General features: G+C 51.1%; 1 protein-coding gene across 3 annotated transcripts in view; it reads right to left on the bottom strand.

Moving 5' to 3' along the window:
• Positions 1-6,201, bottom strand: part of PODXL2 (podocalyxin like 2) — a 32,485-nt gene extending 26,284 nt beyond the window's left edge. The window contains exon 1 of one of the 3 annotated variants that reach the window (XM_017820666.1): positions 6,107-6,201. In XM_017820666.1, coding sequence (XP_017676155.1) covers positions 6,107-6,161 — 55 coding nt within the window. In that variant the 5' untranslated portion in view covers positions 6,162-6,201. Of the gene's footprint in view, positions 1-1,464; positions 1,558-1,668; positions 1,830-6,106 lie in introns of those variants that run through there. The other 2 variants (XM_017820665.1, XM_017820667.1) reach the window with 2 other exon arrangements.
• Positions 6,202-12,610: the final 6,409 nt, after the last annotated feature.

Below are 12,610 nucleotides of genomic sequence, written 5' to 3' on the forward strand. Positions count from 1 at the left end.
AATACTGTAATGTTACCTTTCCAAGTTCACTGGAAAAAAGCTGGCCATGGGGACACACCGATGAAATGAGTTTTCTAGTTGCTGACCCCACTGATCCCATAGGAAACAGTTCCAACTCAAAGTAGAGAAGCTTGCTCTGTTCAGCTCAGCAGAGGATTCAAGAAAACAGGACAAGGAGATGGGGGAGTTTTGCTCAACAGCAGAAGAAAATACCTGACAAAAAATTATCTGCCATCTCTCTCCCAAACTGCTGTGAATAAGAGCAGTTCCACAGTTCTAAACAATTCTAAAACAATCTCAAAATATTTTCTACATTAGCTGACCAAGAACTGCTTCATCCCTTTGCCACAAAGCAAGCCACCTCTCCACTGGACAAGGCAGCTGTTTAAAAGCTCCCAACTGGCCTATTGAATAGGACTAGGAGTGAAAGAGGAAATAAGTAATTTCTGTGTCCAGCTGAAATGAGAGGAGGGATTTGGGGAGATGAAATGGAACCTGGCTGTGACTATGTCGAAATTTTCTTGCTTTTTAATTAATAACAAGCAAACTTCAATTTCTCTCCAAGGAACATACAACCAGCCCTTAAGATGTCATCACATTGGCTTGATCTATGGAATATTCTTCAGTTTACCCAACAGAAGGTTGGTTTTACCTCTCCTTCATGTGTGTTGTGGCTACACCACAGTGCCACGGAGGCAGGATCAGCCTGCTGAAGGGAAGAATATTTGCCTGGAGCACACTCTGACTTACCTGTCTCTCACCACCAACTATCAGAGCCTGCACACTCCTCCCAAGCACAGCTGCACAATGGCTACCAGGGAGGGGGGTCAGAGCATCTTGGTGTTGCCAATGCAGCAGCCGCAACAATGTCCATCTGGCCCTGCTACCGTTGACCTTCCTTTCAAGCCCACCCCACACCCAGGAGCTACCCAACAATGTTATTTCCTAGGAGAGCTGGGTCAGGAATGGGTCATTTACTGATAATCGGTTAGGACAGAAACACAATGACCAGATGAGGGAAGCATCTGCCAGGGATATTCCCTCCCCCAGACCACCATGCCTGGAAAGGCCGGGGAGCAAGGCCCAAGGGCAGAGAGGAGAGAGGCCTCAGGGCAGAACAGCCAACGGCACAAACCACTTCCAGAACATAACAAAACACAGACCAATTTAAATAACAAAAAAGGATCCCAACCGTGGCCAGTGGAGGAAGAGAAGAAAATGTCGTTTGACTGAGGGATGTCCAAGCTGATTCCCACACAGTCACCTGGAGTCTCTGCACACCAAACCTTCAACAGCTTGCACAGGGAAGCACACAGGATGACCGTATATCAAACCAAGTCCCTTTGATGCTAATTCAGACTTACAGACCATACCTGTTCTGGGACACCTCTACCTAAGACCTCTCCCAGCCTAGCTCCCACATGGTCTTATCGCTGCTCTCCCATGCTGCACTAGAGTACTTACACATCCAGCCATGTCCCTAATCTCTGAGATCATTTCCAATTAGGGCTTTGGAAAATAAGATCAGACTGCCATCCTCCTCCGGTACTGCCAGCAATCAGGTCCCTTACGGAGCATCCCTCTAAAACTATCCACCTTCCCACGGCTCCAGTACATTTTAGAAAGCAATGGGAAAAGCACTTGGGTCAGCAGGGAGCACGTACTTACCAACCTGCACCAACAAGAGGGACGAGGCACAACTGAAGAAGCCCTTGCAACGGGACAGCTTTTTAAAGGGATGCTGTGCCAGCATCTTTGAGCTTTTACAGCTCTTTACAGCAAGCATAACGAGAGAGCTCCAACACTCGGCTACAGAGAGTGTGTGTGTGCACGTACTGAGTGGCTACTACCTCACAAAGGACTGCCAACATCTGCTCCCTTGGCATTTCAGAAGAGAACATCCAGAGCACGCGGGCCCAGGTATATCCTGGGAAATGGCACGGCACCGCCAGAAGATGCACCTGCTTTTGCAGAAAATTGTAGATGTGCCCTTTGTCAGCACAAGCACAGCAGAGGCCTGCCTTCCAGGGGTGACAGGCACCCTCAGCCCAGCGCTGAGGTGAGTCAAGTCTCTTGTCCTTACAATCAGTAACATCACGACTGCTCTAAACACCTCCACCTGCCTGCACACAAGACACTCCATGCAAGCAGGTGACGGCAACTCCAACAAGCCTGCCTGTCCTTCCCCCTTCGCCCAACCATTCATGCCGGGAGTCACAATCTCACTTGGTTTCAGTCTCCCAGACTGTTTGCCTTCACTCCCTCCCCAGATTGTCTCGTAGCCTTCACACCTCCCTCCTCTGCTGCTGCAACGTCTGCTCCTCTTCGCAATTCTCGCTATTGACAATGGCAGCTGCCAGCTCAGGGCCAGGGGAGATGCAGCCCCTGGGGAAACAGCATCAGGTAGACAGTTGTACACAGCAGAAGTCAATTTTCTTTCCTCAGTTACCTTTCATAGGCCTCTTCAAACAGCCCACAGGCTCCCAGGGGTTAACAGACCACAGGATGAAAGCCATTGATCTAAGAGAAAAACCACAGCCCACATACTTCTTTGCCCTCTCAAAGGCCCAAAGCATTTCATCTGCCTTGCCAGGCCTGTGCTTCCCCTTCTTGCTCTGTCCCAGCCTGGACTGTGTACCCCATGGTGCTCAGTTTGATTTCTAGCACACCAAATAAAGGCTTGTGGCTGCTTCGTCTTCAAAGCCACCCTGCTCAGGCAGAGCAAGCACTACCTCAGATGCAGGAGGGACTTCCCCTGAGACATGGTTGCCCGTCAAAATATAATAGAAGTCTTTTACATCCCATAAGGCCTTTAAAACTCACTGGGCACAACATTGAACACAAAATGGTTACACTCCACTCCAGACTCTGCAGCAGAGCAGTGAGGACCACCCTGCCACATGCTGCATAGCAGACTCTCCCCCAAGAGTCTCCACTCTGCAAACAACCTCACGCATCCCCGGCAAAAAAAACTCATGCAAAGGTTAGGTGGTCCCAGGGCACATGTATGGGTCCTGACTACCTTCCCAACACATCGGGCAGGACAGAAATAGCCGAGAGTGGTTGCAGTTGGTATACAGAGGGCGGGCTGCAAAGCTGGCTGCCCAACAGTAACAAATTATCACCAGAACAAGAATGTACATCCAAACTCTGGCAACCACAACAGGGCTTAACCAGGCATAGGGACGATGGGGGGCTGATCTGAGCCCCAGCAGGGTGTATCTTCCTTGCCAGCATCCCTGGCCCTCTGAACAAATCAACACACGTGTTTGCTTTGCCTCGGTGTGGGCTGTGCTCATGTAGCTGACAAATAGCCTCTCCATTCTTTGGGGATTACGTGTTTCAACAGTGTCCTGGTTTCAACAAATAGCCAGCAAGAACAAGAAGCAAGTTCACTCAAGCACCAGCTGCGAGCCATGATGCACCTTCCCTGCAGCCCATCTCTCCTGGCCCTGCAGCAGGGCTGCCAGGGCAGCTGCTGCTGCTCACTCAGGTACCCACAAAATGCCGGAGCTTCTTCCCACACTGAGGGAGTGGAAAAACTTTTGTGCGCTCTGATCTGTAGCTCGTCGCCAGCAGCTTCCCCTTGAGGGCTTAATGTAGTTATTTCTACCCCTGATGCCTATAATTAAATGAACATTTCCTTATGGCACTGAGGAGGCCAAGCTAAAACTGACTACAGGGAATTTTCATCCATCCTGATCTATACTCCCTCATCTCTGGCTTGTTCACACAATGCTAACAAGGCATCTTCTAAGCAGGCAGAAGGGAAAAAAACACGCCTTAAATAGCCCACATGAAGACAAGCACCTGGGGAGATAAAAAGAGGAAAGAGACCAATTCCCTCCTTGTCCCCCTGCTTTTAATCACATAATTTTCCTGCTTGCAAAACCAAAGGGGCTTAGATACCCTAGAGCCTGGAGAGATGTTTCCACGCTCTGCCAGCAGACTTGTGCTGCTCAGCAGTCTGATGGGACCCTCATGAGGTGCATGTCCCATTTCAGCACATCCTGCAGGTCTGCAGAGGCTCCCAATTGAGGGAAGCTCTTTTTCAGGGATTAACAATTCCTGTCCTGCAGGGCTGGAGAAGCGAAGCCAGAGTGCACCACGTTATTTCAGACCAGAACAGATCCTAAACCACTGAAAAAAGCTACTAACCAAAACAGGCCTTAATGTATAAATTCCCAGTAATCTGTATCTCCACTTCTGACCTCCCATCTAGGTAGAAGTCCAGTCATCTGGAGAAGTCTGGTCAATTGAGTCCAGCCCTCCAGTATCTCTACAGCCCACCAGGATTATCAGTTTCACTAGAGTAGGAACTGAGCTGTCCCTCGGAGCTGCCACGTGCCTCCCACCCATACTCCTATCCCTGCCAGGACAGCAGAGAGGATCAGAGGGAAAGCCAAGGACCCAAATCCTCTGTATCACCACCAGCTGGACAGCAATACCAGAAAGTTTCCATCAGCCTCAGCAGAATAGGAAACACACCCTCCCCTCAGCATAACCGTACCAGTGGTGGTCCTTTTGGCTGCCACAGTGTAAAACCACCACGAGGTCCATCTCCTTCCCATGCAGAGCAAATGCAGCTTTCTGGCTATGGGGCTGGCAGCTGGGCAGGGTGGGAATATGGCAGTTCCCCCACCCCCCGCCCATGCATCTTGCCCTCCACTGTGGAGGAGGCAGAGGTTTGGCTGAATTTGGAGACTCGGGTTTCCTGCTGAAATGCGGCTAAAGAACCTTTGCCAGCTGTGCCCGAGGTTTTCCCTTAATGTGGACAACCTGCCTGGAGGAAGCCACAAAATTGGCTCCCTGCTCAGCTCTGGAAAGACTTATTGCTTCTGTGCCACTGAGTATTGGCACAAAACCCCAACAGGTTTTCTGATCCATTTTTGCTCTTTAAGCTCACTATTGTTTGCAAACCTAAAAGGCTTTATCTCTTCTCTTTAGGGAGTCCCAGACGGCAGAGACTCACAGCTCATGGACAGAATGGCTCCACAGATGACACATTCCCCCATGAACATTTTCAGGAGATTGGGGTAATAAGAGAGATGTGCCAGGGGGCTGCATGTCACTGTATCACAGCTCGGTCGTGCTGGAAGACAGTGACTGGTTGGTAACTCAGCCCTTCCCTCCCTGCCAGAATGACTCAAGACAAAGGCTCCCCCACACTTTAAATGTCCCCGTTCAGAACTCCTGTTCCACACTAACCAGATTTCTGTACAAAGGGATGGTGCAGGGAGGAAAAGGGCAATCTCAGCCTCACAGGTCTTTAGGGGATCCCTTTGTTGGGAAATTTCCCTAGACTATTTAAAAATAGAAGCAGAGCCTTCACAACTATTCCGAGTATAATTATTAGCGCACTTAATTGCCTTTCCCTGGCACCCTACCTCTCCTCCAAATTTCAAGAGGAGGCTCTTGGGGAAACGCGTAGCAATTTGCGGTTCCCCGTTCCTTTGTACCAGTTTCGCGGTAGTTCGCAAAATCACCACGACGCCAGACGAAGCCATCGATACCCGGGCGGGCGGTCTGAGGCAGCGCTGCCGCAGCCGGGGCTGCCCCGGCCGGGCCGCGACCACCCACCCCCGGCTCCGCCAGCGCTACCGGTGCTCACGGGGTCCCCGCAGGGTCCAGCGCCGCGTGCCCCCTCTCCGAGGCAGGAGAGCCCGGGAGAACCCCCGTCCCCGCGGGGTGAAACCCACGTGCATCCAGCCCGCCATGCCGGGAGCGCAGGGGTCCCCTGTCACCCCCGGAGGTCCCGGGGCAGAGACGGGCCGCTCCAGAGGGCTCTGATGTTCGGGTGGGGGGCAGCGCCCGGTACCCAGGGAGAGCTCCAGGGTAGGGGATCCGCACAAGTCCCGGTACGCGGGGTCAACGGTGCCTGTGCGGGGGTGGGTGATGGAGACCTTCCTGCTGCAGAGGTCCCGGTGCCCCGACGCACTGGACCCTCCGCAGACCGCGGTTCTCCAGGATGAGGGGGGTCAGACCCGCCCCCCGCTGGGGGTCCCGGTGCTCGGGGCGCTCCGGTGCCCGCGGAAAGGACCGACCCCCACCCTCTGCCCAGCCCGCCGCGGGGGGGTCCCGCCCCAGCCCCGCCAGCCTCACTCACCCGCGGCCAGAAACAGCAGCAGCAGCAACGCCGGGGCCCGGTGCAAGGGCTGCATGGCGGCGGCCGCTGCCCTGCCGCGCCGCCTCTTCACGGGGAGCGGGGCCGCCCCGCCGCCCGCCGGGCTCTGCCCCTCGCCGCCGCGCCCGCCCGCCGCCCGGCCCCGCACCGCATCCCGCCGCCCGGCACCGCCTCCTCCCGCCGCCGCTCCAGGGGCGGGGGAACCGGTGCGGGGGGGTCCGAGCTGCCCGCCGGGTGCGCGGACGGAGCGGCGGGGCAGAGGCGGAGCGCAGCTCTCGCTTTGGCTCCTAATTTCTGGCTGCGGAGCCACCGCCCCCCGCCCGGTCCGGCGCCCCCCCAGCCGCAGGGCCCCGCACGCCGCCCCGGGCGCCCACAACGAGCGCCGGCGGAGCGGCTGCTTGCGCCAGCCGCGGGTGATCAGCCCTGGGGGTGGGAAGGGGGGATGCGCCGGACCCCGCCGGCGGCAGGGGCAGAGCCTGGCGGGACGGCGGCTCCCTGTCAGCCGGCACACCCAGGTCCGGCAGGGACGGTCCCCAGACCAGAGACTCTTCACCTCTGCCTGCTGACCTCTCGTCAGCTGCCCATGACCCACAGGACCACTGTGTCTCCTTCACTCCTCAGCTCCTGCCTCACTTCATCACCTGGAAAAACTTCTCCCCCCTGGGCAACTTCATTTCCCCACTTCTGGAGGCCATCTGGTCCAAGCCCCTGCTCAGGTGGGATACCTACAGCAAGTTTCCCAGAACCATGACCAGATGGCTTTTGAGACTCCACAACTTCTTTGGGCAACCAGTGCCACTGCTCAGTCACCCTTGCAGTAAAAAGGTGTTTCTTGATGTTCACAGGGAGCCTCTAGCACTTCAGTTTGTGCCCATTGCCTCTGGCCCTTTCACTGGACACCACTGGAAGAAGCCTGACTTCATCTTTGTTATGCTCTCCCTTCAGGTATTTGTATATATTGATAAGATCCCCCATGAGACTTCTCCAGGCTAAAAAACAGTCACAGCTCTCAAAGCCTTTTCTCATATGGGAAATGCTCCAGTCCCTTAATCACCTTATTGGCTCTTTGTTGGGCTCTCTACAGCATGTCCATGCCTTTCATTTACTGGGAAGCTCAGCATCACACTCCAGGTGTGGCCTCACCAGTGCCCAGTGGAGGGGCAGGATCACCTCACTTGACCTGCTGGCCATGATTTGCCTAATGCAGCCCTGGATACCATCAGGGCCTCTGTGGCAAAGGCACATGGCTGGCTCACATGCAATTTGGTGTCACCATGACCTCCAGGTCCTCTCCTGCCAAGCTGCTTCCCAGCTGAGTGGCCCCAGCATACACTGGTGTGTGAGATTGTTCCTCTCCAGGCACAACCCTTTGAAAACCTTGCTGAACTTCAGTAGGTTCCTGTCAGCCCATTTCTCCAGCCTGTCAAGGTCCCTCTAGATGGAAGGTTGACTCTCTGATTTATCAGCTGCTATTCTCAGTTTCCTGTTGGGATCTTGAGCTCCACCATCTCATGGTCACTGCAGCCCAGGCTGCCTTTGAGCTTCATAGCCCAAAAAAGCCCCTCATTGCTGCTTCATATGAGGTCCACCAGAGCATCTCTTCTTGTTGGTTCCTTTATCACTTATGAATTTATTGTCAATACACTCCAGGATCCTCCTGGATTGCTTATGTCCTTCTGTGTTGTTGCTCCAGCAGATATTGATGTGGACTGTATCTGGCTCGGGTCTTGAGGGAGATGAACTTATTTTGTTATTGTAAGTCCTCAGGGGGAGCAGGAGCCTTCCTCTTGGTGTCATAAGTTTCCATCCTTCATCTTCTCCAGAGACTGCACTTACCTTAAAATTAGGGATGGACACTGCCTGCTTCTCTACCCTCACTGGGTTTGGGAGCTGTTTGAGCTGTATTGTCTCAGAGAAGATCCTGTCTTCCTTCATCTCTGGTGCTGTGCAGCTCACTCACTTCTCCCTGTAATTCCTCCTCTTGATGCCACAGCTCCTCCAAGAGAGCACACCTTCTGCAGGACATGGGGCAGTTCTCCTGCCACCACAGAGAAGTCGCAGGCACTCACTGTATCCTGGGACTTGTAGGGCTGCATCCGTTATCCGGAGCTGGGTCTGTGTTGGAGTCTCTGTTCTAGCAGGGACAGCTGCTCCCACACCTGCTGGGAAAACCATTCCATGGTGTGTCACCACCATATCCCAGACTGTCACTATGATACTAATACAACTGATGCCCCCTTCTTGGTGCCCTTCTGTGCAAACTGCTGTGTCTACTAAAAAAAAAATAAATGTGTATTGCAGCAGTTTGTGGGTTTGTGGCTCTTGGAGCGGTGCTGGTGGATAGCACAGCAAAGGAACATGCTGAATATCCTGCTGAAAATCATTATTGCAGCAACAAGGCCAACTGCTCCAATTACACTCAATTTCAAATTAAACACATCTTCAGTGGCCTGAGGGCACGACATTACTGCAAATGACTCAAGCAAGGGCTTTGTCAGACAGGTGTCCAAGAAATAAGGCTCAACAGGTCCTGTAATACCACAGCACTTGAGACAGAACATGTGCCAGCTCCCTGTGCTTCAACCCCTCTTGCCAACTGGATGGGCTGCAGCCGTTCTGCTCCCCTCTCATAGTGTGGCCCCTCAAAAGAGCTGTGCAGCTCTTGGTTCATCCCCAGACAAATATTTGAGAGACCCAGTCAAGCATCACAAGACTACAAACATGACTCCAAAGGATCAAAAAATGTATCTGTCCCTTCCCACTAGGCACTTGGCTCATGTTTTCAAGCTTTCCTCAACAGCAGAGTCTTTTTCTTTGGTTTCAAAACAATTTTCTCATTACATACTCTAGGAGGGCAGGAGATGGTAAAATCCAACACTGCAAGCTCTGAGTGAGGAAACAGCCACACTGTCATGGCCTCGCCAAATGTCTTTGTGCTTGCAGTGCTTTGTACCAGGTGCCCCGTGCTCTACCTCTCCCATACACCCTGTTCCTGAGACAGCAGGATGTAGGGCTGAAGGTGATCAGGATTTTGAATTCAAACATTCTTATTCCTCAGAGAAGCGTTCACTAAAAATACTCCAGCCTTTTTTTTCCCCCCTGTAATAAATCAAATGTATTTTTGGTTGAAGAGTGAATCTCCTGAAAGAGACATTGATGGTATTTTTTTCTGGAAAGAACTTGCTGGTTTTCAATGACTAGAGAAAGGTGTCACGTGCCAAAGCCTGCTGAACTCTGTAATGAATCAAACAGCCAACAGAGGGTACTCAGTACTATCGATACTGACCTTTACAGTTCTACCAGACCAGCTCTGGCACATGCCACTCCTTTGTGCAGTTACCGGCCTCTTTTTGCCAGCTCTCTCCTTTCATCATCTGCTCCCCAGCAGCAGCTCCCCCCAGTGTGACAAGGGCAGGTAACAGACTGGCTGCACCCATTACCCAGCACAGCAAGGCAAAGCCAACAGGCTTGAACCAAAGTACTTGCTTTTGGCTTCTTTTAGACCACATCCTTCCAGTGCTCTGAAAGTCCTTTTTATCCCTGAATCAATGCAGCCCCCAGCCCCCACCGAGCAGGAAATGCAGCAGGAACTACAGAGCTGTCGCTTACCCATTAGATGAGATAAAAACACTTCAGTGCACTCAGATTCTAGCCCAGGCATGGCATTTAATGAATGCTCTTGTCATTTTTCACTTTGTTGCTGGTAATTTGGCTGTCTTCACATGCAGGTGGCTTACTACAAGTGGGTAACTAAAAGCCTTTCAGATCTCTTGACCCTGCCATATCCAGCTCCCAAATCTTAGAATCTTGTGGTGCTCGCTGGATTTATTTTGACGTTATACATCAATCTCGGACTGAGCAACAAAAGGGGAGTATGAAAGGAGAAGACACATCTTAGGCAAGAAAATTAAATAAAATTAGTGGCAACATCGATCAGCCAGGTCAGTGCTGCCAGCAGAGAAGAAAACAGCCAGCAGAGACGGGCAACACCAGTTCTCTTTAAAAACAGCATGAACTTAAACCCAGCACAGCCCCTGCATCTCCATTTTACGCTCCCTGGAATAGGTGCAAGTGGCTTGGCTCTCTTCTGAGGCATTGACAGCTTTATAGTCAAAAGCTTGTCATTTCTCATTTGATCTCCTCCAGCCTCCCTACCTGGTGTATATTCTCCAATGATGTTCAGAGCACTGGTAAAAGAGGCTTTACAATTGCACTAAATGCTTTTTTTATAGCTGCATCAAAGCTGTTCAGAAATTTTTCTCGGTATTACCATTATCTGTGCTTTTCTGTTCTTCCCCAAAATTGTCCAATTTCACAGTTACGTCTGTTAGGCAGAATCAGAAAGCAAGCATGTATTTTAGGCTGGCAAAACTGAAAATCCTTCTGCCATCTCCCCCTGTGAGTTACTGTAACAGCTTTTGCCTTCGGGAAATTTAACCAGCTTTCCAATTTCAGTGTAAGGGTCACATTTTCTTTCAAGATGCCTGCAAACAAATACTGCTGAGGTAGAGGAATGAGGTGATAGCTAAAGGAAAGAATTTGGTGCTTAGGACTTGTCAATTAAAAAGAAACTAACCACAAAGTCTAGTCTCAACAGAAATTTATTTTGAAACTCCACTTTAAAAAAAATAGCAACACATTAACTTGAAATATGCTGGTGAGATGTTTTATTCTTCTAAATACAGCAAAATTAAACTCACCTACAAAGATGAAAGTGATCTATTGCCCTTGCTCAGCAGAGCAAGAAAATAAACAATAAGCAAAACAAATAAACAGTCAGATGTTTAAGTTCTTGCAGTGTTAGAAAATGTAAGATGTCACTAGTACCAGAAAAAGGGTTTAACCTTTCTTCCCTGACACTTGTCTGGGGAGCAGAAGGTGATCTGTGCCGATTCTTAGATCAGAAGGAAAAAACCTATTCTCAGACTGTTCCCATTACCTCAATTGCTGGCTCTTTGGGACAGAGGCTGGGTGACACAGCAGGCTTGTGGCATACCATGCAATTTAACTCCATCTTCTATCAAGCTGTGCTGCCTTTTGGCATCTCATCCCTCCAGAAGAGGAAAGCTTGAAAACTCCTTATCCTGCCCAGCCCCTCCTTCCTCAGGCACAAGGAAAGATTTAACCTCTCCCTTGTTCTAGAATATGTGAATTTACTTCAGAGCCTCCGACAAGCTTTATATAAGCTTATTTGCTGACTTAGCCTTTTTAATGCTGGGACACTGTGAAACATTTTGACTGTACCAAGCAGGGGCGGGTACCCACTCTATTCCTGCACAGTCCAGGCACACAGCCATTCTCTGGGCAAAACACACAGTTCCTGCTCTCATCCAGAATCCTGCTGGGGAAGATGTATAATAAACACTTCCAAGAGGAGTGACCTGGAGCAACTAATGCCTTCCAGGACAGGCTGTAATTAGAAGGGAACAGATTCTGCTCTATTTAGAGCCCAAGCAAGATTTTCTGTATCAGTTTGAGTCTTTCTTTATCTCTCTGCATCAGCTTGCTCCCCTTAGGGGAGGGCACGCTGCCCACCTGGGACACAGTGCTGCCACCAGCCCTGCTTGTTTCCCATTCCCTGCTGTAAAGTGCAGAAGAACAAGCATGAGTTGTGCTTTACTTTTCCAGTTTCCACGTGCCCCTGCTGTCTCCCATCCCTGAAGGTTTACATTTCTCTTCTCACCAAAGCAGAGCTGATTGCTGCATTAATAGCCAGTCTGACAGCAAACCTCAGCGGATTCCTAGAGGGCAGAGCAAAACAGAGCTATATTGAATTTGATTAAGGGACCAGAATAACCTTTAACAGAGCCACCTGGGGCAAGGAAGCAGACAGCTCTGCAGCTGAAAGCTCATGCAGGTTTCCTTATAGTCCAGGGGACAGGGTTCCTCACTCGAGGGGAATGGTAACCCTGTCACATTGCTCTGTTGGAGCTGGCACGCAGGGGGATGGTTGCAGCCCTCCACTTGCACAAGGGGTCACTTCTGAGCTCCCAGCCAGGAAGGTGAAAGGACTATATCTGTTTGGGGTTATTCACATCATTTAATCTGGGCTTCTGTACAGCACAGCTTAGGGAACCCCTTTATCTCTGTGTTGAGCTCATCAACTCAGACACTAAGCAAATGCCTTTCTGGAAGGGATGAAAAAATTGCAGAAATGGAGATGTCATGAGGGCAACAAGCCTCAGAACCTCTGAAGCTTTTGACTAGGGCAGAAGGATAAGTAGGCTAAAGCCCAGTAGAGTCAAGAGATCAGTGACAAGGCACAGAAGGTTTGGCCTTAGCTCTGCCTGTTTTAGAGATATGACCAGAGCCCAAAGAAGTGACTGCTAAGCCCTTACCGTGCTGGGTTTGAGGAGCAGGGAGCTGAGTACCACAGCCAGCAAGACAGGCCCCCCAGTACCCAAGGCAGATGAACGGAGCAGCTCAGAGATGGCAGCCAGATTCAACCAGGAGTCCAGATCCTCAGAGAAGCTCATGGTAATGAAG

The sequence above is a fragment of the Lepidothrix coronata genome, unplaced genomic scaffold, assembly GCF_001604755.1.
Source record: "Lepidothrix coronata isolate B3197 unplaced genomic scaffold, Lepidothrix_coronata-1.0 Scaffold84, whole genome shotgun sequence".
Taxonomy (NCBI): domain Eukaryota; kingdom Metazoa; phylum Chordata; class Aves; order Passeriformes; family Pipridae; genus Lepidothrix; species Lepidothrix coronata.